The sequence below is a fragment of the Amphiura filiformis genome, chromosome 10 (genome assembly GCF_039555335.1).
Source record: "Amphiura filiformis chromosome 10, Afil_fr2py, whole genome shotgun sequence".
Lineage (NCBI taxonomy): Eukaryota > Metazoa > Echinodermata > Ophiuroidea > Amphilepidida > Amphiuridae > Amphiura > Amphiura filiformis.
In genome coordinates this window covers 3,561,548-3,589,334 of record NC_092637.1, presented here as the reverse complement: position 1 = coordinate 3,589,334, position 27,787 = coordinate 3,561,548, and the positions used below count along the sequence as shown (strand labels likewise).

The window sequence follows — 27,787 nt, the reverse complement described above, 5'->3', positions numbered from 1 at the left end:
TACTTGATTTTTTGCAATCAAGTATTACTAAACCGACAGAAACCTAACCAGTGGTCCATCTTGAACCTCATCCCAGTACCTAAGAGCGGCGATCTTAGCCTAACAGCCAACTACAGGGGAATCAGCCTAAGCTCAATAGTTGCCAAAACATTCAATAGGACGCTCTTGAACAGGATCAGACCACACCTTGATGATAAGCTCAGACAGAATCAATTTTGCTCTAGAGAAAAGAGGTCCACGACTGAGCAGATTCTTGCCTTGAAGAGGATTATTGAGGGCATTGAAGAAAAGAACCTCTCTGTAGTGGTAACGTTTATCGATTTTAATAAAGCTTTCGATACAGTTCGCAGAGGCAAAATGATCAAGATCTTGAAAGCTTATGGCATCCCAGATATCATCGTGAATGCAATTGAAGACACCTACCAGGGTACAGAGGCTAAAGTGATGACCCCAGATGGTGACACAGATGAATTTGAAATTTAATAGCAACAACATCCAATAGTCAGCTAAGGAACGTCAAGACTAAACAGCCAAATATATGCGTGCACACACTCCCACCGTTTTACTCCATCAGGAGTGTTGGCCAGTATCCCGGCAAACACAAAAACGTTTTTAAAACGGTCATATTGTGGGTTTTGGTTTTGCTAAAACGTTTTGATAACATTTAATGTCGGGTTATACAAAGGTCATGAAAACGTTTTAAAACGTTTTGTATGAAAACACACTACAACAATATGTTAAAATATTTTCTAAATGTTATTGTAAAATATTTTTGCAAACACTTAAATACATTAGAATATTTCCAGTAAGTTATCATAAAATGTTTTTGAATGTTATGAAAACGTTTTATACTCTTTATATACCCTTTATATAACCCGACATTCAAACGTTTTCTAACAACCTTTTCTAACCTTTTGCGAATGATGTCGAAAATGTTTTGTGTTTGCTGTGATTAGAACAATCTTTCTTGCGCAATCAGAGTCTGCGTTTTTTGTAACTAAGAAGTTATTTTAATTTTCCCCTGTATACAGGGCCGGATTTACTATTAGGCAAGATGGGCTCTGGCCCATCCTAAGCCATCGTCGACCCACTGCACGGTGTCGGTGAAGGCCTCTCCAAAGTGTCTCTGATTTATCCCACATCTTTCTCATCCAGGTCACATCAAGAACTTTTGTAATTTCATCTCTCCAACTTTCTGTCTTCCTGGTGCCTATAGTACCAATTTGGTTTAGTATTTATTTTGGTCTTTACATAATTATTGTGATATATTCAAGAATAAAATAACATGGTAAAGAAATACTTTGCATTCTGCGTTGAACGTATTTCTCGTCATATTATTCTCAAAATCCAAAGTGACGTGTAGAAATTATGGTATTATTCCTACGGGTCACTCACTCTGATTAGTATAACATCGTAGCAGGGAAAGTAATTCATACTGACGCCTTGACAGAACTGTTTTGTTATTGTAATTGTCCTATCGTACAGTTGTGTTCCATGAAATATCGGATTTTGTAAATAACCCTATGCAAGTTTCAGTATCAAGAAACATTAATGAAAAGTAAGAGTGACATTCATCATGTATACACACGTGTGCTTGTCTACCTACTAAAATGAATAAGCAATATGATTGGACGGTATAGTTGCTTGCTAGGATTGTCTGAATCAGTCCAAACCCGTTATCCTACACTGTAAAAAGCACCATTTGGACAGTTGGACACCGGGTAAAGAAGCTAAGTTGAGAAAAGTTTAACCAACATTGTCAATGTCGGTTGCAATTTAACCAATGTTGGGTAACTTAATACCCAACGGATAATTTACCAAGTGTTCTGACAGTGTATGTAAGTTGATCATTGCTGATTATTGCTAGTCAGAATTTAAATTAAATCAATGATGGATGCAATTTAACCAAAGTTGGGTAAACTTTTACCAAAATGATATTTTGCCAAGTGTTCTGACGGTGTAGGTGGTTTTGATGTTCAGAATACATGAATTTAATCAATGTTGGTTGCAGTTTAACCAATTGTGGGTAACTTATTTCTAAAAGGATATTTTGCCCGATTTTTTGATATAGTGTAGGGAAGTTGGATTGAAGTTAGGTTTAGTAAAATATACTCCAGACGAATATCACCACGTGCTTTAGACTCCGTCTTGTTAATAGCATCCTTCACCCTATACATGTGCCTGCGATAAACGTACATTTTCAGAACAAAATAACAAAACGAGGTTTGCGACGTAAGATTCAATTACATTGAGTCTAGGCATAGAAGATTAAGACAAATATTTTACAGTAAGTAAATAAGACTTTAGGATTCTGTTTTCAAAAACATTTATACCACCTCTGTAAGCAGGGAATTACACAGATTTTCATATTCTACACCAGTATAAATCCAGAGAACGCCTACAGATAAAGTATTACTTTGTTTTACAAATAAAATATTGTTGTTTTACAATAATTGTTATCAGCAGTAAGCTGCTCACGTAGACTTGCCAAATGTAATAAAGTGTTGAAAATGTATTATTAACTTTAGAGTAGTTAATGCACAAGATCAGTACCTCTCAATGTCAATATCAAAAACATCAAGAAAGATTTTGCTAGAAAGGTTAACATAATGCTGCAGCGTGGTATTGAATGTAGCTATTTTCAGCTTCACTAAATCACACTATTAAAATATTTGCTCAGTTGCACTCAATTATTAAAATACTTATCCCTCTGCTCTCGCGTGTCTAAATGCACTTTAGCAATGTTTGATGGTAAGGCTTATCTGACAGTATAGGCACATTTGCCAATAGTTAAAAGCAAGTTGACTGTAATGTGACAAACTGAAACTTGAAATGGTAATGCATTGAACTTTACTTGCATTTACATTGAAAATATTAAACAGAAAACGCTTTTATATTAAATTGAATTTTTCTTACCATTTGTATTTTTAATGACATCGGAATATTACATTTGAGCATATTAGTTTACATTCCTAAAGTTGAAAATGTCTATATTCATATCTTTCAACAAACTAGATATTATTACTAATTCTGAGCATATTAGTTTACATTTTCAAGGTTGCAAATGTCTCTAATCACATATTTCAACATTTATATATGTCTTCAAATTGTCAAAACCAGATAGTATAAATATTTGGGACAAGTTTTGGATATTTTTCTTGAATTTTGATTAACTTCGCCAAAAATGGTTGAGATTGTGACAAAAGTCAGATTTTTTTGTTGTTGCAAAATTCAGCATTTTCAACCATTTTTGGAAAACGTTTCTCAAAGTTGGTCAAAAAATGAAAACATTTATTAGATATTTATCTCTAGTTTTTGGAAAGTTAATAAAAAAATGTTACTAACGAAATGTTTGTTTTGTTGTTAAAACGAAGATGGGTAAAACAAAAACTGAGCATTTTTGCTCATATTTGACCTCGCATACGGGTTTATCAAGTGTTTGCCATTCGAATATATGTATACTTTAAGCAGTTAGGAGTTCCTATGTTTTCCGTAAAACTAAAAGAGAATCCCCGACTATAATTTTTAGAAACCCACAGGCTTAAAGAGTGCAAGATTCGTGTCATTCGATTTGCAAATTAGTATTGATTATTACAATTTGTGTTACTTTTAGCGTTAGCTGCCAAAACTATTGCTGTCCACGCCAATGCAATCGTCAATAATTCATTACACTTACGCGAAACTACCATGGCAACACTGATAAACGTGAACGTATAGCGCGGTGACCTTAACTTGGCTAGTATAAGTGTAGGTGTTGTTTCTAAAATGTGATGCGATCAAGCCTAAATCAGTCGGAACTCGAAAATATTAAGTTTTCAGTTTCTTACAGTTTAGTGAAAATCATTGGCAAAGCTGCATTTTGCAGAAACCCCGTTGAAATTGAACAATCAGTTCCAAAGATATGAGCTATTAGTTTCCAAAACAACAGGAAACAAAAGGAAATACAGCCTTTGTTTGGCTAAATCTCAAAATCAATATTTCCGAGTTCCGACTGATTTTGCTTGATCGCATCACAAATAGATTTTGTTTTGTTTGGTGATTTATAAATTTAAGTGGAAAAAAGTAATTTATAAGTAGGCCTATATGGGTTATATGAAACAAATGTTTTTATTCGTTCAATGGAAAAAATAATTTCCTTCAGTGAAATATTAACTGTTCCATTATTTCGCCTTATAAGAATATTTTTATCATTATACTCATTAACATTTAATATCTGTACACAATATGTGAGATCCCATGACCTAGCAGTGGAAGTCCCAAGATCAAACTTTGTCAGCCATGAAAGATCATTGCTACCATCTACAGCCCATTAGAGAATGAATTTGGAGAAAACCTTCTGATAATATTACAAACACTCGCTGAGCAGCAAGACCTTCCCTCTAAGCTTTTAATCCGATAAGCTGATTATCTATTTGTTTTCATGAATTGGAAGACATTCTTTGATGTATTACTGAGCTCAATCATCTGAAATTACTGGAGCGTGAGCCACCCAGGCTGGTGGCTCAGCATAGTATTTTAACAGAAGGTTTTCTCCAAATTAGTTTCCTAATGCCAATTATGCAATTCTCTTCCTGCCCAAATTCCAGCCATTAGATCAAGGGCCCGCTTCAGCAGGGAGGTTAATCACTTTCTGGGTGCTTCTAAATGATTTTGTCTCTGCTCTTAGTGCCCAGTTATGCCATGTCGTAAAAAATAACTATCACAATAAACCCGCATTCAACAAAAATACTCAACCTTACAGATAGCGACATTTACAGTCTATATTTCACCTCATGAAAATATTCTTACCATTGTACTCAAAACATCTAATATTTCATATACTTATTATCAAACACAAATGATCCAGAACTTTTACCCTTGCTCATTATAATTGTCATCTCAAGTAAAAGTTACAAAATATATGTATTATATTGAAATATGAGTCGCATTTTGAAGTATCACATTACTCGATGTAATACCATAGAACAGGATTATTGCCTATTAATTTCCCCCCTTTACATAGTCTGTGATAATAATGACAAGAGTTTCTACTACAGATCAGACCAAAATACTAAAAATAAGTGATTAAATGTTATCATAATCGAGAAGTAAACAGATAATAGATGAGCTTTAAATTAATATCAGGCATTATGGAAGTTAGTCTTTTATCATCAATGCAATCAAGCAAGTTAAAATGTACGACGGTTCAGGTCATTGATCCTACAAACAACCGTCTGGGTTGTTATCCAAAGACAAACTTCATTATAGATATTATGATGTACTCGCCTCTGGCAGAAATTAGAAAAATATTGACGAGGCAATTTACCGTGTTTACGTTTAGAGTTAGACAAAATTAGGAATTCAATGTTTGTTGTTCTAATTATCTCTCAAAAACATCGCCAACGACATTAAAAAAGGACAAAATATGAAATAGGGGGAAATGCTAATTTGCATATAACACAAAATGCCCACTTATACAAGGCTTACATTTCGAAATTTGTCGATTCTGGGTAAAAACCACAGCATGCCTCTCATTATAAGGATTCAGAATAAAGTATAGTTTGATCTATCTCCGATATTCTTGAGTTATAGGCATAAAGATCAAAATGTTGAAATCCGTATGGCGTATTAACTACTACGGCGATGAAGATGGCAATCGATACCATGCAGTCAGCTTATACAGTGATTGATTTTCCTGTTATATGCAGACTTGCATTCAAACCGAGTAAGTGGACTGACAGTGTTTTCATTTTTTCAGATATTATCCTAAATGGTCAAACTAAAATAATAAATGCAACAATTACCTTGTTTTAATGTAACTATTATACTCGAAGTATATGACGTATAATGTACTCGTAGCCAAATGCAATAACTCTACGGCGCGTGCGATTTTCTAATGCGATTATGACTAATGCTTTGCGCTCAGTTCATTATCATTATCATAGAAAGTGAGTGTGATTGTTAAAGATCAGGTGCTAAAGTTTTGAGTATTCATTTATACGCTTCACACGACGCTTTGATGACCTTCGACCTCGAATGACCTCGATTTGATCCGTGTCCTGCTCCCTGCGCCTAAATGTTAGCCCTTAGATAACATTTGGAAAGGTTAACCTGAATTTTATTTCGCACATAATATTCCCCTCATATCAAGGATTCCACCCACCAAGTTTGAGCCCTATGATAAAATGTAAAATGTGAACCCTCCGATGACGTTTAAAACCAACCCGTTGAAACGAGATATTCTGCGTTTATTTAATAATTCTCTGTGTACGTAGCTCATCACTCATATAGACGACACTCGAAACGAGATATTCTGCATTTATTCAATAATTCTCTGTGTACGTAGCTCATCGCTCATATAGACGACACTCAGTAACCAAAGATATTTAGCGCTTACACCCTAAACTTCTAAAAATATCATATCGTAAAATCCAAGTATAAGCGTGTTGAATGTCCAAACCAATGCGTCTCCGTCTCAGCGGAATTGCTGAACTAGTTGTGCTTAAAATTCAATAAACAGCATACAGTGTGTGTATTACTTTTGAGTAAACAACAATTTTGATTTCTACAAAAAAAATACACTTTGTGTTCTGTATGGTTACTTAAGTTATAATATTTCTTTAAAGGAAATATAAGAAATATTATGTATGCGCAGCTGTCCACATTCCCACAATATTTCCAAAGTAATAATACGCGGAGTCCCAGAATGACCTATACCGTGTTTGAATTTGTTTTTTAAATATTATTGTCAACAGTGTTTTAACTTTAATATGTGTAATACAATGACACTCATGCCACCTACTTATTCTGTGAATTTCATTAAAAAAAGCTTTATTTGTTTTGGCGTGACATTGATATCTAGTCCGGATATAGAATAGGGTTCGCTAACTCCAACCCTAACCCTAACCCTAACTCTAACCCTAAACCCTAACCCTAAACCCTAACCCTAAAACGTAACCCAAACACTAACCCTTATTCTATATTCAGACTAGAGAACCTCCGGATTAGCGAACTTAATTTGGTTTTCGAACTAGCGACCCTTCGGACTACAGAACCGTTGAACTAGCGACCGTTTTGACTAGAGAGAAGTCACGGTAACTACAGGACATAATAAAAAATACATGCATAACTGAACGGTTAGTTTTCCGGTATATATCATTCTGGGACACCCTGTAGATCAAAGTAGTAAGCGATAAAGTGGATCCTATTTCGTATAACAGTATCCCTTGCTTAAGACTCGGTTTATAGTTATTACGAAATACGATAGCTAATATTGATTGTTGGAATCAGCGGTATTTTGACCAATCATGTAAAGTGATATTTTCTTACAGATAATGAAAGGCCGTGCGTTTACGTTTCTTTTATAATATTTTCGAGATAACGCGAAAATATTGCACAAACCAGACAAGTGAGACAGATAAGCCCGTTTGTTTGTTTCTTTATTTGTTTGTTTAAATATCAGACAACATTTTCGTTTCATTGTTTGTTTTTTATTTTAATATTTCAAGCATGTTATAGATTATTCTGGGACACTCTCCTCTATCGGTCATATAGACGACGCCCCACCCCCACAACCAATGAAATTCTGCGTTTGAACGCTAAACCACACCCATTTAGGGATCAAATTAGGGATTTCAAATAATTTTTATTTTTTTTTTATTTCGTAATATAATACAAATTTTAGTTATTAAAATTGATATTTTTACATTTCCCCCCAAATACCTAGAATTTTCAAATGGTGGTCAACATTATACATTATTATTATTAGATTCATACAGTTTACTTTTAAAATATCAAAAATATCAATTTTTATTAATTTGCAATAAAATTTTTATTATATTGCGAATTTCAAATAAAATCAAAATTATTTGATATCAGAAGGACATTTCTCGTATTCAGAATGCATTATATCATTATAACAATAGAGGGCGTTATCAATGTTTAACTGCATCTCGAATCACAAGTTTGTGAGAAATAAAGAGATGGACTAAGAAGCAACAAGTATAGTTTGCACAAAATTCGATTGTGAAGATTTTCATTCATCCAGCTACTCCGAAGACCCGCTACTCAGAACTATTTGAGTATTGGGTTTTCTGAGTATTGGGCTTTACGAAAAACATAAATTGCCATCACAAACACTTTATGTGTTTTCGGTTAAGTGCCAACGCCATTGGATAAAAGTGTTATAAATAAAAGTGTTACTAATAGCCGACGCAGATGCCAAGAACAGAACTGTTTCACGAATTGTGTTTTTGAGCCTTAAAAGCACCCACGTCCAATGTCGTAATTGGTGCAACGTTTACCCGCTTTACATGGATTGGTCACACATGGCGGCAGGGGGTTCGTCACTGTGGAAAAAAAAAACACAAGTCGTAAAGAAAGTTAATTTTTTAACATAATAAGTTAACATACATTATTCAGATTATGTTATATTTATAGTAATAATTCTGGATGTAACTGTTTACTACAGACTTGACATTTAGTATGGAATATTTTTTTGGCAAAATTCTAAGACTGGTCTAGAAGGGGTCTGCATAAACCGCACGGGATAAATATTAATTGGGATGTGTCGGGAGATGGTGTGAAGTACATTTTGACAGACAATGTGCTTTCCATTAGTTAAAATTATGGTTCTAATAATGTAGTGAATTAGCCTAAAATGGCGGACTTAGGGAGACTGAATTTGATTTTTGTGGGGGTTAAAATTTCTGAATTTGAGCAACATTATTTTGATATTATCAAATTTATTGAGGTTTGAGGTGATATTTACTGAACCTAAATACCAATAAGTGTTCGTCAGAACTGAAATGCACTTGTAATCTATCAGTTTTGAAAGTGGGAGGAGCTTTAAAAATATGCCACTGAAAAGAGGTACGCACTCAGAAATTTTGAATGGCCCCCTGGGGCCAAATGTTATAAACTTACTGTACACAAAGAAACAGCGTGAGTTCATTGGACAACCAAGAATCCGCGCAGTTGTTTTGTACCTTAAGTTTATAACATTTGACCTCAGGGAGGCCATTCAAACTTTCAGAGTACGTACCACTTTTAAAAGCCACACTTTAAGCCCCTCCCATGTTAAAAAATTGGTACATTGCAAGAGTGTTTCAGCTGTGATGAATGCCAATTGCTGACAAAGTTTAGGAAATATCACCTCAAACCCCTATAAATGTAATAATAACAGAACAATGTTGCATAAAGTCCGAAATTGTGTCCCCCACGTAGCTCAAATTTAGCCTCCCTAAACCCGCCATTTTAGGCAGATTTGCTACATTATGAGAACCATACTGTAAACTCATGGAAAGCACATTTTCTATCAAACAATTATTTTACACCATCTCCCGACACACAATTAATATTGAGCCCGAGCTGTTCATGCAGACCCCTTCCAGACCAGTCTTGATATTTTTTCGAAAAAATATTCCATACTAAATGTCAAGTCTGTATATATAGCAGCTTCCGAAATGTTATATTAAGCTCTTCCAGTTGAAGTGGGATTACAAATATTAGGTTACTCTATTTAACTGGAATAGCCTATTGTGATCCTCTGTCGCTATGTTCAACTGCTCTTTTTATAATGAATGCCATTTCAAAATACATTTGTTTTCAGATATTTGTTTTTTAACACTTGTCACATTAAATCGATAGCGACAGCATATAGTTGCATGGATACCATCGATATATTATTTTGTAATCACTGCGCAATTCCTATTTGAGAGCTGTGTACCTCCACTCTGACTTATGGTATAGCGCCAACATATCCTGTGACTATTAACCACTAACAAATGGATGGCGTGAAATGATAGCATCACGTCTATCAGCAGGCGTCGGGAGTAATACAAAATATTATTTGATCCGTACATACAAATTGAAATGCTTATTTAGTAGCTAAGCTAAAGTACTAGCAAGAGGTTCCCATTTGAAAAACACTTCCATGTGAGGTTTTGTTCACATAATTATTCACCACATGGGTCTATGAAGAAATCATGAACGATTAATGTTATCTGATGAAATCTGGTGGTTCCAAACGCAACGTAGGAAAAGTTGCAAAAAAGTAAGTTCCAGTATTCGATTTAAAACTACTGGATGACTAATAAAAATCACTCATTATATACGACCTACGGTTAATAGGGTATGGGGCATAAAAAGGTCTAAGGTCGATTTGCTTGTTGTGCATGAGTCCAAAGTCAAACTTGCCGAATCCTTTTATGGAGCTTGTCCGAAGCTAAAATATGATGCTTCCTAAACTTCTGGCTTAAAGCCATAATGTGTGATTTGCTTCACAGCGACGCCCTCAATTTTACTCGAATTTCTACTTTTTGCATAATTATAATGCCCCGTGGTATACTAAAATGCCACGTAAAAGACTAAGTCTGAAGTGCTTTAATAACAGTAGCATTTACCTTTTGTATTAAATCCGGGTCGACCCGGTTTTATTCAGAGTTCAACGATCGAGTACTTTCTAGCATACAGGGTGTCTCAGAAAAAAATTACCGAGTGAATAAAATTGACCGTAAGTCGATAAATAGACATCAGAATCAAAAAATGTAGCGCATAGCCTATTTTATTGTGCATCACATACGAAAATTTTATTTGATTCGGTTGACTGGTTGCAAAGAAATTAACGATTACATATTGCACGCATCAATGCAGTTCATTCCAAGTTTAATCAGCAGGCGCTTTTTTATATTCGCTTACCACTTCTTTAAGTTTGTGTATCTCATTAAATTTAGTCCACATTATCTATTTTATAATTCGACGGTGTTATGTTATGCATGCTTAACTGAAGATAAATAACAGTTTGTTAAAAATAAAAATTTGATTTTTGGAATTGGAAGCTTCAGTCCCACTTTAATTCTTTAGGTTGTGCAAATATGTTATATTTAACTTTGCAGAGAACATTTGAGCCAACAATGGCAATAATCAAGTGCTTACAGCTTTACTTGTGATTTTTGATACCATGCAACATTAATGTTGAAGTTTTTACAGCTAGAATTCTTTATGCAATAATTATGTATGCAACATTTATATCAACATTAACAATAAAAGATATTTACAAGTACCGAGCATCATTTTACATGCAAACTTTCATTTTCAAAATCGTGCAGGTTTGCAAATTTGAACAAAACCTAATTAAATGTTTTGAAAGATTGTTTAAAAACAACGAAAATGATTTCACCAAACCAAATATGAAGCACATTGACAGTTAACCACTAGTGCGCATTGTGTTGAATGATCTTTCTTTCAAACTTGGAATGAAGTGAATTGACACATGCGCTATGTAATTGTTCATTTCCTCGCAATCAGTCACACGATTCCAGTAAAATTAGCGTAAAATTAGAGAATAAGATGGGCTACACGCTGACGTTTAGATTTTTGGATTCTGATGTCTATTTCTCGACTTACGTCCAAATTCATTCGCCCGGTATTTTTTTTCTGGGACACCCTGTATACCGTGGATGTCAGCTTGTATGTACATACGTCGAGGGCGATGCTCCGTGCAGTTACATGTAATACGATCGGCGAGCGTAGTACACGCATTGTAGGCGTTGGAATGAATCGCAATTTTCTTCGTTATACCTCATTTGTTTGGCTCGAAATTAAAAGGGGATAATGTGATCAGTGAAAACAAACATTTACGAATCTATTCTTTATGAAATCACACATTATTGCTTTAAGTTTTTAACCGTTTAACACCTTGGTTTCATTATCATTGAGGTATAGGACTTTTTATTTTTTCGGAGAAGAGCAGGTAGGGCAACGTCTTGCTTAAATTTTGTACATGTTCATACTACATACTCTGAAAATTTTAGAACCAAAGGGTCATTTTTTTTAAATCACATTTTTGTTACTAAAATGGGGGTTATAGCGCCCTCAACGGGCACTCTCTCCATATGGCTAGTTAGTAAGGACCAGTAAAAACGCCCTATCCATTTTTCCTCAAATTTTGCATAGTATGTAGACTTTTAACATCTGGAATGTAATGCAAGTGGTGTCATTGCTGCTCTTCTAAATTCATTTATAAAATGTCCGCCCTAGATCAATTAATTTCCCACGTACCAAATCTGTATCCGCTTTCTAAACAGCCACAAATCACATTTTCATCAAAATAACTGTTAGATTTAAGAGTATAATCATGGGTATTATAAATGTAACGTAAGGTAACAGAGAAATTTATTTAGTATTTGCTGGGTGGCATGTCTCTAAGGACCCATGCTATAGGGTCCACAACTTATAAGTCCCCCCCAAATACTTTTTAAGATAAATCGAAAAATATTTGACAAAATGCAAAGGTGTAAAAAGGAATGGATATCCGTTTCCGTTTTACACATATGGACCAAATTATAGCCTCACACGTCATTGCGTTCAGTCGCAATGGTTCATTATGTAAAAAATAGAGACCGTTTTAAACAGCGTTAAATGTTTCATCTGAGTCCATAGGAGTCAGCTCGCAAACAATACAGTAGGCCAGGTCTATTCAGGTGTTTCTTAAAGAAAACCTGATTGCTATGGAATCAGGTGCAACTTTTAAAACGGCCTCTTTTCTTTCACAATTAATCATCGTGAATGAACGCAATGACGTGTGACGCTATAAATTGGTCCACATGTGTAAAACAAATAGGGCTATACATATATTTTTTACATTTTTACATTTCTTAATATATTTTTTGACTTATTCTAACAAGTATTAGGGGGAACTTATAAGTATAATTACCTAATTAGCACTTAAATGCGTAAATGCGTAACAAATACGCCAATGCGCAATTAGGTTCGAGTCCCTTTTGAATCTGCCTTGGTTTACACATTTCAAATAAATTAATGTGGAAATCACTTACGTTTTATATCGCACTGGGATCCTGTGTAATGCCATGTACACTTGCACGTACCATCATTTTGACAATAGCCTTTGTTGCTGCATTTGCTGGAGCCGATCACGGAGCACTTGTATTTAGTATCTGAACAAGAATATATAATTATAATATAATATTACCCTACTGTAATAACCAAGAACATACCGGCAGCCATTGGAAAAAGAGTTTCCAACTTGTCTTCAAATGAGGAGATATTCAATGCAGCAGCTGACAAATACAACAACGCTCTGAAATCTTGCGGATATAAAGAAGCAATCAAGTTCAGCAAAAGGAAACAACACAAAGAAGCAATAATAACAAAAGAAACAGAAAGAGAAAAGTGATATGGTTCAATCCACCATATAGTATGAATGTGAAAACCAATGTAGGGGGGAGCCTTTATAAAACTGATCAAAAAGCATTTCCCCAAAGGTACAAAGTTGAACAAAATCTTCAACAGTAATAGTATGATGGTCAGCTACTGTTGCATGCCAAACATGCGCAGCGTTATAGCATCCCATAATGCGCGCATTAACAAAAGCAATGAAAGCAAAACATCTAAGAAAATGTGTAACTGCAGGAAAAAGGACAGTTATTAATTATTTTAAACTGTTGTGATTTGGTAGTTCACAGCATCTTACGAATGGTAGTGAGCTCGGGCAAAAACTGCATTGCTCAATTCATAGCGAGTGTGTAGAAGAATTAAAATATCACAGATATACTTTTATTGGTGCTGCGGTTCTTGAGTTACGTTGTAAAGAGGGCTGAAACAGCAACACTTTTGTAAAACGTACATAGCTCATTAACAACAATAAATTAAGCAATTTTTCAAAGCATACGATTTGTAGAATGGACTTTTGCAAAACATCAAGGTGTTAATTTTCAATAATATATTGATCGAGATAATGGAAAATCGATTTTTAGGTTGCTTCGACCAACAATGCCTCGTCTACCCTTAAAAGGGAAATGCTTGAGTAAATCAGTTGTTTACAAGGCTACTGTGAAATCTCAAAATGTAACAAAAGAGTATATAGGCCTTACAGGTAATACTTTTAAAGAAAGGTATAACAATCACTCAAAGTCATTCAGATCAGATAAATACAGAAAAGAAACTGAATTGTCTAAGTAGGCCCCCTATGTATGGAAATTGAAAGAGAATGAGGTAGATTATGCAATCAATTCGGAAATTGTTAAGAAATCAAATACCTTCAAGAGAAAGTCAGGGATTTGCAATTTGTGTTTGGAGCAGAAGTTTACAAGTTTGTGTGAAAAACGTATCAAAGGAAAGGATCTGTTACATAGAAGAAGTGAGTTAATAAGTAAATGTAGGCATGCCGTGTTAAAAAGAAGTAGTTTTAAACTTGTGCTCAGTCACCTGAAGATTGCAGGGCATGAAACACAGTGTTGTGGCACTCGGTGTGTAAACCATATCAATTTGTATTACAGCTCTACCCATCTGGGTATCGAGCACTCTAAAACTGTTAGTGATACTTTTTACATATGTTTATAAAAAAAAAGGGAATACGGGAGGTGAAAATACATTTTACTTATACATTATACACATGAATGTAAATAAACTTATGGAGAGAAGTCAATTTTTGATATTGAGAAACCAAAACACCTGCACGGTAGGCAACGAAAAAAAAGAAAACTATGTTCTACGGTCCCGACCGACCCAGATTTTAAACAAATTGGACAAATTTTGGAAAATTCGGGATTTTTTTTTTTTAATTTTCTCAAATTGCAAATTATTTACAAATTTTGGTGACTTTTTGGGTCATTAAAAAAAAAAGCCGACCGACCGACCCTTCTTGAACGATCCGTCCGCCCGTAGAACAGGGTTTTTTCGTCGCCTTACTGTTGATATGATCAGGGCCGTGACACTCGTATTCAATCCCTGTATAAAAAGTGAAGTCACTTTACGGCAGTTTGATTAACACATCGACAGTTTGAGTGACGGTTGGTAGGGAGTTTGGTACCGAGTTTGGTACCGTAGTAATTGATTGACAGTTTTGGTAGTTTGGTACCCTAAATATTTCCAAGATGGCGCACATTGACTGCCAATTATTCGGACCCTTTCCAGCAAAAATACAGCTTATTTAGCCAGTCTCGTCATGGGGTCATCGCAGAGAATATTTTCCTAGCATATTGAGCTAACTTCTCAGCTACTTGGTTTTTGCAATTTAATTTTTTTGAAACGATATCGTAAACATGCATCATCTCTTCCACAGGTGATACACTCCTACACAGCGCGTGCCATCACATGCATAATAGCGCATTGAGTGTGTGACTGACTTCATTTGCGCAAACGAGTGGCTTATCCTATAGTATATTTAGTACTCGAGAATCCTTGATATGATACTTGTGATACTTGCATATATACGTCAATTGGGTTATTCCATTTAAATTCCATACTTCCCATGGCAGGTATGTCCTTTAATCTCCCACATAGGGACTGTGGATTTCAAATAGGGTTACCAGAATGGGTGACTCCATATGAGATTTACACTCCCTGTGAGAGAGGTTAAGGTCATGTATAGTGGATTTCAACTCATTTACTTTTGATCACGTGACTATTCGTTATGATGAGATATACTGTTCATTTTGATTGAGTTTAATAGCACTTTGAAACGATACTCTTATCACAATTAATCATCCGTTTAATCATAACAAGTAGCTATTCAAATTCACAAGATCTCCAAATTATTATTTGTCAAGATTACTTATTTCATTTTGACAATATTCTATTAAGTCTCCCTCTGACAAGTAGGACTACTCAAATTTGGGTAATTTTTGACAAGAATCTATTCACTTATCAAATTTGATGAATTTCTTGTAATTTTCAAGGGAAATCTGTGTTTGTTCACAAGTATTCAAAAATGAGTAGATCGTTTTAAGATCTTGTGATGTTTAATCATGAGGTCTGAAAATAATAGTATGGAGTTTGTGAATTGATTAAAATTTAAGTTACTGGTGGCGATTTACACACCATTAGGCATGAAAATTGGTTATATCCTATAAATGATGTTTATTATAGTGTTGCCTTCATTTAGAACTACTTTACCTGATTGTCCTGATTCTTTAGCGGCGTTCACTCCAGATGCTGCAATTCGAGATTGAGCCTGATTAACAGGTTGAACGTTAACTTGTTCATTATTGTTATCGGTAACATCATTATTGTTATTGTAGACATTGTTGTTTCCGTACAGATGCTTATAAACTCGTGCAGCTATTTCGTTGGGAACACAATGTGCTCCTTCTGAGAACTTGTGCTCTCTAAGATCAATGCAGGTTTCGCCCTCTCCACAATACTGTTGGAAGCATTTACACGAACTGCATGATCGCTTCATCAAAGCAAAACCTGTCGTCATCAAAAGAAACAAAAAATAACCCAAAAAGTTACACACGTTCAGAGTGTCTCCTCCTGACAAAAATGACAGAGAAAATGGCCACTACCTAGAAAAAGGAAAAATAATAAAAATGAAAAGAAAACAAGAAAAAAAGGGGGGAAGAAGCTCCCGAAAACTATTCCCGGTGCATCTCCAGTGCTGCCTGTTTTTTCACCCAAATTCACCCCGATCATGGACCAAATTAGCTTAACGATAAAGACCATTATATTATGCACCGTTAATAATAAATAATGCAAGGATAAAATAACTAATTTCATAAATAAACTAAAACCTAGATTTATGATGTGATAAAGCAAAATCTGTTTGATACTGACTAAAATCAAATTCCACATTTTTATAGTTCTAATATTAAACATTTATTAGCTTGAAAATCCCATATTTCAATCATAATTTTATTTTTCACAAAAAAGAGATACGAAATATTGACATATTTTCCTCTATATCTGCAAACTAGGACTGATTTTGCTTGATCATATCACATCTTGATGAACTACTTACCTTCTACGTTGAGTAGCGTACTCAAAATAACAGCGAAAACGTACAATAATATGTCCATGTTTAATATGTATATTTGGTACAAAGACTAGGCATACATGTATAATAGTACACGTATCAATCCATACGCATGCCGTTACAGAATTCACAAACATCCAATACTGCAATAACAAACTATTATCCTCGTAGCACTTTTTTGGTCAATATGTGTAGAAGTTTTAATTCTGAATATCATATTTGTAATAATTATATCTAATAATATACAGTGTCAACCTGATTTGACAATAGATGATAATTACATAATTGTATTTCCCCTCTACAGCTGTTCACAAGGCCAGGGTCGTTATCTATCTAATTCCGTGGACTTAATTATCAGCTTTTTGATAAAAACAAAATAAAAATATATCGACTGATCAAACTTACGAAAACAGTTCCTGGAACTATTAATGTTAAAAATAAATAAATACTTATGTGCAATATTTTCTAATTTCTGCAAACGTGTAAGATGAAGGTCGGCCGCCATCAAAGCTATTTTGAGACATTGATATGTGCTGATAACACTATCCCATTACGACACTAATAAAAATGCTCTGGAGCCCCCCTTCCCATTAAAAGTATGACCAACCCCTAATAAAAAGGAAAAAACAGTCAAGAGAAATGAAAGAATGAGTAAGTCTTCACAATTAAAAACAGGGAAAATATGACACAACATCGATTTCCAATGTAGGAATAACACAAAACGTATAAACAAAGTTAAAAGAGTTTTTAACTTAACACGTTTATACGTTTGTTATTCCCCCATTGGAGGTTGTGCCATATTTTCCTGATTTTAATTTGATCTATTGCTTATCCTTTGGTTCTCTGCTGGTCAGTTGGAACAGATTTTCCCTGTTTTTATAATAACCCTTCACAGAAGACGTTTTATGTTAACATTCTATATAAAACATTGTTATAAAACTTTTGTAGATAATATATAGTTATTTAAAACATTTTCGTAATCATACCTAGATTTTTTTTTATCATCAGATAGAAAGACTTCTGCTCATCTTCTCTGGTGAGACAACAGGGCTGGGGTATCTTTCCATATCAAAGTTTAAACATCTGTCATATCAATTTCCTCAATATGTTGTTTTGATACAACTTATGAGGGGAAAAGTTTGATTTTACAATATTTCGATATCATTTTTTAACTTTGTAACTTTATTATGATTAACATACCGTAACTGTATTTCAAAGCGTCAAACTATATCATTATTTTTTCACAACAAAAATAATCCAGGGAATAAAATATTCATTCATATGTTTATTTATTTTATTCAACCTGGGCCATTTCTACTGGTGCACATGCATTCTAATAATTTGTCTATAATACCTTATACAAGCATCAGCAAGCACAATTTGTCACAAGATTTGAAAAGTAAATAGCCTATGTACACACTGAACATAATGCACATATAAGCTGTAAAGTACATATCGAAGCTGTCAGTATAAAATGCTATATATTATGACCTTCATGATGCTATTAATTTAGCCCAAAGATTAGCAAAACTGGTGAACTGGTACTGTTCAAATAAAAACATCTGCAAATCTTGCTGCAAATTCCAAATAGTATATCTATTACATAAATAATTATTTTTGTTATTTCTTTTAATACAAACACATTACTGCCTATGACGACTTTTATCGTATTACTTACATATCAAAAGCAAGTAATAATTACAAAACTCGCTGTAAACTATCACCTCTGTGGGTGTTTGGGATATAACCGGCACAAATATTTTCTCAACATTGCGGCATGTGAAAAAGTAGGTCAATATTCAGACAAATATAGGGCGGGTGCGGCACGCCGCACCCGCCAAAAAATTGATCCGAAATCACCAACACATATTTTAAAAAGTAGTTTTCATTGCCACGGCATTTAAAGGAAATACGGTAGAAACCCCCATTATTCAACAAGTCCTAAACAAAACATTATATTATTAGTGAATCTCCTCACAAATTTGTAGAAGCCAGCAATTTAAGGTGGATTTTTAATTAATTTTACCTAATTTATAACTTAATTATTGCCTTCATTCAGGCACAAATTTTTCAGATGTAAGAATCAGACCCCTCTATAGTTTAAGTTTTGTTGTATAGCAATTAGTATTTTAGTGGACAACAAAATATAATCAATATAATGTATATCAAAGATAGGTCAGAATAGAGCGAATAGGTTCTGAAGAAACTTTTATACTAGGCTACCTATTGGGAAACGCATTTGAGGAATAATAGAAGTTGTTTACATCTTTGACACGTATACTATTCAGGCATGTCGGTATTTGGTGCTTTCATTACTGTAATTGAAAGTCTGTAATCTGAAGAAAATATAAAATCGTATTTCTCTACTAATTTCAATGCATTTCGCATTGTATTTTGCGCACGCATTGTCATTATAACTCTTTTCCTCGACGGGATTAAGAAATGAGATATTCCTCCTATCTTTATTGCAATCGATCTTGCGATAAACGTGTTAATGATCTGGTATAGCGTATAGGACCGTCTTACAGTTAGTCACTAAATAAGTCTTCCTTCATACCAAGAAATTGTATCAAATACAGTTATTTACACACCATGATTCGGTTTGGTAGTTTGCATTGTCATATAGTATATTGTCTACATCACGATTCCGTATTTTGCTGTGTTACCATGGGAAATTAATTTTTCACAGACTACCCGCAAAATAAAACTGCAGAATTCAAATACCGTTCTGTAATTGTCTAATTTGTCGATGCTGCTTTTTACTTTCCATCGGTCTTTTGTTTCATTTTGCTTGGATCTTTCCCGTTTCATTTATACTATTGTCTGCCTCTTAATTCTTCACAGTAATTCTGCATTGGGATGTACAAACGCACATGGGAAAAGAGTTCCTAATTAGTCTAAAGTAATAAGGCGCGGACGTCCGACGCCGCGTAGGGATTTTGGAAAATATAAACCGGACCTGGGCTGTCCCATCCCCCTCCAAAAACAAATCGCTTACATCCAAAATGTGGAATAGTTTCCCACTAAAATGGATTTTTGGTGCTATTTTAAAAAGTGGGAAGGAGGTCGCAACCCGCCCCTTGCTACGTGTCTGAAATAAATTAAGGATACACACTGAAAAAACTCACCAAGGGTGTTAATTTCAACACCGAGAAGGGAGGTCCACACTCACGGGTGCTGATTTACAGAGTCTTCGACACTGCGAAGTGTTATTTTGCTGGATATGGTGTTAATTTAAGATTGTCAAGGTTTACACTGCTGGGTGTTAACTGCTAATTTGACTCTGGTTTGGTGTTAATTTAACACTTTCCCAGGATCACTTTCCAATTTTAACTCTGTTTGGCGTTAATTTGACTCTGCTGGTGTTCATTTGACACTTTCCCAGTGTTCTCAGTGGACCACGCCAATGGATGTTGTGTTAATTATAACACCCGATTTTGGTTGATGAATTTTGTTCATTATGAACAATTCCAACGAAAAACGATGGTGATTTACTCACGATTTAGTGACGTTTCACGACTACACTTGTGGTTTCATCAGACTGGCAACTCATCACATCTGACTGCTTCCTTTTATAGGCAACAAGATGAAGTGTAGAGGGCGTGATGAGTTTTTGTTGTTGAGTGCGTAAACCCCCTCGTCCTTGTTTAGAGTTGTATGGCCTTTTCAGCTGATCCAAGGGCTTCTTTCAGCCACCTGGTGAACTTGGTGGCTTCACGATCAATTGATGGAGTGATTTGTGGAGGCCCCGTGATCAATGATGGCATATTTGTGAATTTCCGAGACAGAAGATTTGCAATTTGCTCGGGTAAATCCACCTCTTTCTGATGCTCTTTGAGTCGGATACCAAAGAGGCGGCCCGTTTCACTAATGTATGAACTAGGGGCAGTCACCGCAGGGGATCTCATAAATGGCTTCGGCTTTTTGTTGAGGGAGAAGTTTATCCTTCGGATGAACGAGCATAGTGCGGATGGTACGTTGTGGCTTCATGGTTGTGGGAAACACGTGTTTTTTAAACACACGGGAGACTCGCTCGGATACGCCCTCTATATAGCGGCCCACAACCACGCCTTCGGTTTTTCACTGTTATCTTTTCGTTTTGAGAAAAATGTTTTTTCTTAGGAGTGGATCTGTCTTTTTTGACTTTCTTGATTGGCCAATCCGTGTAACCGACCTGGTCAACACTTCGCGAATGTTACCTTCCTCTTTTTGTCTGTCCACTTCCTCGGTTACTAACGCTTCACTCCTGGCTAGCAGCATTCTAACAACACCCAGCTTTTGATGTAAGGGGACAACATCTTTGACCAACTCATCACGTTCTCTAAGGTGCATCTTGTTTCCTATAAAAGGAAGCAGTCCGATGTGATGAAACACTAGGTAGTGTAGTGGTGAAACGTTACTAAAACGTGAGTAAATCACCATCGTTTTAGTTTGAATTGTTAAAAACGACAGTTTAAATCAACCAGATTTTGGCGTTACCAATATTTGGTATAACAAAGCCCCCAGCAGGATTTCATTTTGGGATTACTGATTTTGAAAAGGTGGACTTTTTTCCAAGGGGGGAGGCGATTTTGTGAAAAGTGGAATTTCTTCCCAAAAAAGCGTAAAAAACTGGGTTTTTTTTGCTCGTTACACTGTAAATTGGCCAGAACACATGGAACGCGTTCATTAATGTAACGGTTTTTTAACACATGACACGTGTTCAAGTTATTTAGAGAACACTAGTGTTAATGTAGAGAACACAGGTGTTATTACCTCAGAACATTAGTGTAACATGTTCTAATCCTTTAAACTCTGGTGTTCAAAATTATGAACACCTCGGACACATATGAAACAAATGTAACAGTTTTTAACACATGACACGTGTTCAAACATTGATTTTCAGAATGCTGGTGTTCAACCTTTATTTATACATTTTCAAAATCTCATTACTCGACAATAAACAAATGCATGGTAGTATAAACAAGATAATAGCGGTGTTCCGAAGAATTCCGATGAAATCAGAGAGTTTTCACCTAAGGCAAGCCCAAGGCTCGAACCCTCGCCGATCGTATCTCCCGGCCGACAGCGCAACGCCTTAATCGCTCGGCCAATTCGCCCTCTTGTGTCTCTCCGATGCTTGCTCATCGCTGTCAACAGATATACGGGCTCCGAGTCGCTCCCAAAGTTGCCCTGAATTTCATTCTTCCTAAACCCTTCGAATTTACTCTCACTATCATCCCATTTGTCTTGAAAAAGACAGTTTGGAATAGCGTTTTCACGTTGCATCGCCATTGTTGTTGTTGTTACTTATATCCCTCCTTCAAAGGAGCACCGTGTATTTCTCGCTGACACGTCGCAGCTCTCCAACGCCTCTATCTGCTCATCCACATCGGTATCATTAGGCCTACTACATGTGTTCCATTTTTAAACACCAGTATTCAATATAATCATTCAGAACACTTGTGACACGTCTGATCAATACTGTGTGCTCTACATTATACTAAAAGAACACTAATGTGCAAGGCTTATCATATTTTCAAATACACTAGTGTTCTAAAGAGACAATTATGAACACCTCGGACGCGTCTGAGAAGCGTCATGTGTTCGGGAAAATTTGTAGTGTACGCTAGCAAATTCTGAAACACCGCAGCCCCCCCCTAAATTCCACCCCACCCCTGCGTACGGGCCTGGGTGTAACCATGGAACTATTGTAATATTTTAACAGCATGCATTGTCAGATTATAAAGAACTTTAAACAGTCCAGCAAAATGTAGTGTTTTTAACACACTTTTCTGCAGTGACACATGGTGGTGTTATATAACCCAGCTAACACAAAACGTTTTCGACATTATTCGTAAAAGGTTCGAAAAGGTTGCCAGAAAATGTCTAAATATCGGATTATATAAAGGGTGTATAAAGGGCATAAACAGTTTATAACATTAAAAAAAAGTTTCATAACTTACTGCAAATATTCTAACATAATGAAAATATTTGGCAAAAAATGTTTGCAAGAAATATTTTACAATAACATTTCGACAACATTTTTTAAATGTTGTTGTAGAGTGTTTTCATACAAAACGTTTTAAAACGTTTCCATGACCTTAATATAACCCGACATTTTAATGTTAATAAAACGTTTTTACCAAAACCAAAACCCAAAATATGACATTTGTGTGTTTGCTGGGAATATGGTTAATATAGCACCGTGATTGTTGTAGTGTATAAGGATATAAGGATGTGCTTGACATAGTGAACAGAGCTATCTGCTAATAATTGACAATTTCAACTTGGGAGACAGAATGTTGCTGCATCAATACATAGTCCATGTCATCTGGAAATGCAGTCCTTAAATGTTGGTCAAAATCAATAGAATCCACTTATACTTAATTAAATGTAAGTTCGTTTGTTTATAGTTCTAAAACATGTTTAGATTCTATCAATCCTAATATAATAAACATATATATTTGGCAGCTGTTACATGCAACCTTGCAGGACTGACGTGATTCGACATTCGTAGGATGACGTATGACGTAATGACCCGAACCGTCATTTAGAAAACATTAATGCTAATTAAAAAAAAACATCAATAAAAAGTTGGAAGCAAAATTATTTAAAAAAATAGATCAAGCCAATTGTCTTTCAAAAAGTGGGCAATACATATGTGACCGTACTCCACGAATGAGCCGTAAAGTTCGCATTCGGTCAATTGTGTTTTATTTCTTGTTTAGAAAATATATATAATAAGCTTTAAAATGATATATCATTGACTCCACTATACGCCACTATGGAATACGGACGACGAATTGTGTACTATTATCCTATGTGGCTTGTTATACACGTACACGTTTTTCCTTCTCATACCAAAGCCGCTGGAAAATGCAACGCACAATTTGGAAACATATTGCTTTGATGGTAGGTCCTAAGGCAATAGAAACAAATTAATTTGATCTTTTGATCGACCATCGATGCTTGATCGATCCTTATTATTCAACAATTTCAATTCAGTTAATCTTTGCCTGTATTGATATTGACCAATATCAATTTAGGACTAATTCTTATTAATTAGTTGTTCGTTCATTAATAATAGCAATCACTGAAGCAGCATCGACGGTCGGTCCAAAGATCGAACAAATTTGGTTCTGGTGCCTAACAGAACATGAAAAACGGAACATGAACCACACACTTTACAAAATCAAACTTCTGGTGGTGTACAAGGATTCCGATGGCGCCATCAAGTTATTACGTCATAGTGATATAATATATAATCAATATTCATCAAGACAAGAGTAAACTCTTATGCCAAAACCTTGCTAATAAACAATACCAAATATTATTTCTTTAACTACAGTATTTTGAAAACGTCAACAGGTCTTCATTTCAGGAACGGGAATGAAAGTGTAATTTTAACAATAATTTAATGTTTTGATTGTTGTTTTTTTAAGAATTGTTGTAAAGAAAACGTGCCCAAATTAAATAAAAAATAACCGCAAAAACTGCCTTTAAAACACTTAAGATTAAATCAGATGAAAATTTATACCCAATGATTTATGGGTGAAGTTTGTTAGCTATATTTGGGCATATAATTATAATAAACCAGTTCGGAAAAATATAACTTTAGGGATTAGTCTTTATAAATTACAATTTTGTCCTCTAAATTCAGTTAATATGCATTATCATCCCCATGGAATAAAGAATGCATTGACATAGTTATTAACCCTAGATCTACTGAACCATATTTTGAAACACGGACTACGAAGGGTTGTGGCACCCCCCTAATTTTCTTTTATATACGTCATATACCGTTATTATTATTTGGTACTAATGGACTTAATTGACCCTTATATTAAATAATATTGGTATGCGTTTATATGGCAAGCTGTTTCAGTGTTCCTATTATGCCACCACGGCCATGCCCTTGCCATACTATAGCTATACACAGTAATTATCAAACATACCTAATACAATAATTACAATAATAAAGTTGTGTACAATAAATAATACAATAATTATTTATGTTCGAGCAGATTTTTCCTATCAGCACGTGCAAAATATATTACGTGACATTCGTATGTTCGAATAAATTGATGTTTATAACACGCAATGTCATCTTGTGGCTAGAAATCTGCTCATTCCACAGACCTTAAAATCCATTTCTAAGTCGATTTTTTTGCCGCTGTCTCCTTTTTCATAAGGATGGGCGGCTGCAAATAAGACCCTCCTCTAAGCTTTCTGAAACATTACATTTTGTGATGCTGTATAACCTATACCAACTAAAAGTTACATTTATGTTTATACATAGAGGGTGAGTATTGTGTTGTAAATGAGTCTCAAGAATAAACACTTGCGAAAAGTGGCGGTGCTACGGAGGAGGGGGGGCAAGGGGTTTACCCTTTTGCAGCAATTTTGGGTAGCATTTGGTGATTTTGTCTCGTCTGAAATTCACTTTGCCCCTCATGCCCCACGAAATGTTATATGTTATATCGCATCAGGTTCAACTTGGTAGACATCGACTGGAAAGACTACCTCCAAGAAGCGAAATCACGCACCAGGGTCACAACTCCAGGTTCTGGTTGCCTTACTGTAGCACGCAACAGTTTGCCTCATCCTTCTCCCAACGCTCAAGCCGAGACTGGAATAAACTAGAAAAGGATCCAGCAGACTTCAGATCTCTTGATGCCTTCAAGTTGGCATTAAGGGACTTCACCAAGTAGCCAGCATCCAATTATTTTTATCGCACATCACTGTACATATTGAATTGCACCTGGTTTTGCTGACTACTCTTTGATTGAGCTACTAGCGCGTAGTGCACCCATCCGCAGTACGATATTATTCAGGATTCTGAAGTTGGTACTACTGAAGAAGAAGAAGAAGAAGAAGAAGAAATAATATTCCTGCTTGTGAAAGCACCCCTTTACCGACTAAACCTATTACTAAATACATACGGTATGCATTATTAAATTGACACTAAATTTAAACACAAGGGAGGTGAAGATTTTGCCAAATCATTCAAATCATGCAGTTGTATTTGCTGAGTGGATTTTTGGGAAAAGAGAAATATTCGGCTGTTTTAAAAATACCATTATTTACTGTTGAAAATTGACCAAAATCTGCTTATTTTATTGGTATTTGTCGCTAGATGTATTTCTATACAAGAATGGTGTTAAATGGACTACTCAATTTATGATAATACGATGTTAATATAGTGAGTGCTAATACATTTTTCATAAGCATCGTTTAAATGCCTATGAATAAACAAGAGGATTCAGCATCGTACCGTTCACGGTCAAACTTGGACTAATCGTTACATGATCACTGTTGTAATCTCTGCATCGAATTAATCTAACGCAATGTGCACTGAGAATGTAGCTATAGGTTAAATACCACTAATTATGTATTACACGGGTTTCAATGGGAAAATGCCTAATTTTGGGTGGAATTTTCTCATATTCAGAACTCTCACAGTTCAATGCCACTAATATCAGGTGAAACTATATGATCAAAAAGTCAACATATAGGTTGACCTGAGACTTTTCTTGTTTTAACGCACTGAACCGTAAACACATTAAAATGACAGTGCGCCCTCGAAGCTGAAAGTTACAATATGATAGGGCGAATATTTACTAAATACCGAAGCCGTGCGTATGAATGTTGGTACTATTACAACAAAAATGTCATATAATGAGAGAAAATGTACCATTTTGAAGCATCAAACTCTAATAAGTACTTTTTTGGCTATATAACTTGATCAATTTCAGCGATTTTAATGCAGTCTTTTCGAATGCCATGAAAACAAATAGTTACTCGTCGTATTTCAATGTATCGCCCAGGCCTATTAGTGGTATTTAACCTTATGCACGCTCTGCAATTCCAGTTGGACTTTTGGACTTATAACAAAAAATCCAAGAATCCCATTTTGATTTTCATTTGGCCAGGCTCTACAAACTGACCAATATTGCTTGAACCCATTAACAACATTGTTGTATTTGTGTTTTATTGTATTGTTTTTAATACCTTCTCATTCATAAAAAAAAGCCCTCAAACATACACAAAGTGCATATACAAGTAAAGCATGCGTCGATTTAATCCAGTAGATACCTGTGTTGTACATTAAAGGGGGAATATATCGTTGAGACTGCAATTTATTAAGGGGGTATAATACCATGATTTTCATCAGTACCCCTCTTCTTTTTTTGTTGCAAATTTATGAAGTGCATAAATAAGTTCATCACTCCATGTCCTGAACAGTTCGTTTTTTGATAGGTGTATAGCACCAAGTTCATGAAGTCATAAAAGAAACCAGGAACCACTTATTCCCATTTAACATATCAACATTATTTTCCTAATGTGTAACATATCTAAATTTTTAACGAAATCCGTTGATAGTAAGCTTTCACAAAATGAAGTTAATTTAAAACATCAGTGATGTACCACCTTTTGGCTGTTACCTTTAAAAGCATGTAGGCTACATTGATACCGATGCCACCAATAAAAGGAGAAGCTTTGCCCCTTCATTTTGCATACCACTTTGTCCAATTTCTTCACAAAATGCAAAAAAAAAATGTTTTTTTTTATGCTTTGTGGTAAGTTGGTATTACATAGACCTATATAGTAACATCAAAGAGAATTGAATTTAAAATACATTGCATTTGATGGGTCATATGACCCGTTTCCGCACATTATAAGCTTGCAGACAATATATCTCAAAAACTACCAATGCTAGAGACTTGAAATGAAAAGTAAATTAATCTGCACTTTCTTACATATACAACGAACTAGAATGAAACAGTTCATGTACCAATAAGGGGCTACTACACCCCTGGCCAATTGTGTGCCTATTTTTGCATTTTTCTCAAAACGACGAGTGACGAGTAAGATATGTATATTATAGGGGCAAGGACTACAACTTCTGTACTGAAAATTCAGCAACTCAAAGTAAGTAGTTATTGATTTAAAATTTCCAGTGCAGTAGTTGTAGTCCTTGCCCCTATAATATACATATCTTTTTTGTGAAAAATGCAAAAATAGGCACAAAATTGGGCAGGGGTGTAGTAC

General features: G+C 35.1%; 1 protein-coding gene across 1 annotated transcript; it reads right to left on the bottom strand.

Annotated features, from left to right (window-relative positions):
* Positions 1 to 7,914: 7,914 nt before the first annotated feature.
* Positions 7,915 to 16,185, bottom strand: LOC140162092 (uncharacterized). Its single transcript, XM_072185378.1, has 3 exons — positions 15,895 to 16,185; positions 12,816 to 12,935; positions 7,915 to 8,327 (listed from the first exon to the last, which is right to left on the bottom strand). The coding sequence occupies exons 1-3, from the start codon at positions 16,178 to 16,180 to the stop codon at positions 8,239 to 8,241; spliced, it is 495 nt and encodes a 164-aa protein (XP_072041479.1). The 5' UTR covers positions 16,181 to 16,185; the 3' UTR covers positions 7,915 to 8,238.
* Between the last annotated feature and the right edge of the window lie 11,602 nt (positions 16,186 to 27,787).

Excerpts from the sequence above, each read along its gene's own strand:
- LOC140162092 (XM_072185378.1), bottom strand. The coding sequence starts at position 16,180 with ATGAAGCGATCATGCAGTTCGTGTAAATGCTTCCAACAGTATTGTGGA. Across the intron at positions 12,936-15,894 it reads TAAAGAATCAGGACAATCAG|ATACTAAATACAAGTGCTCC; the intron begins GTAAAGTAGTTC and ends ATTCTTGTTCAG. Across the intron at positions 8,328-12,815 it reads ATCCCAGTGCGATATAAAAC|TGACGAACCCCCTGCCGCCA; the intron begins GTAAGTGATTTC and ends TTTTTTCCACAG.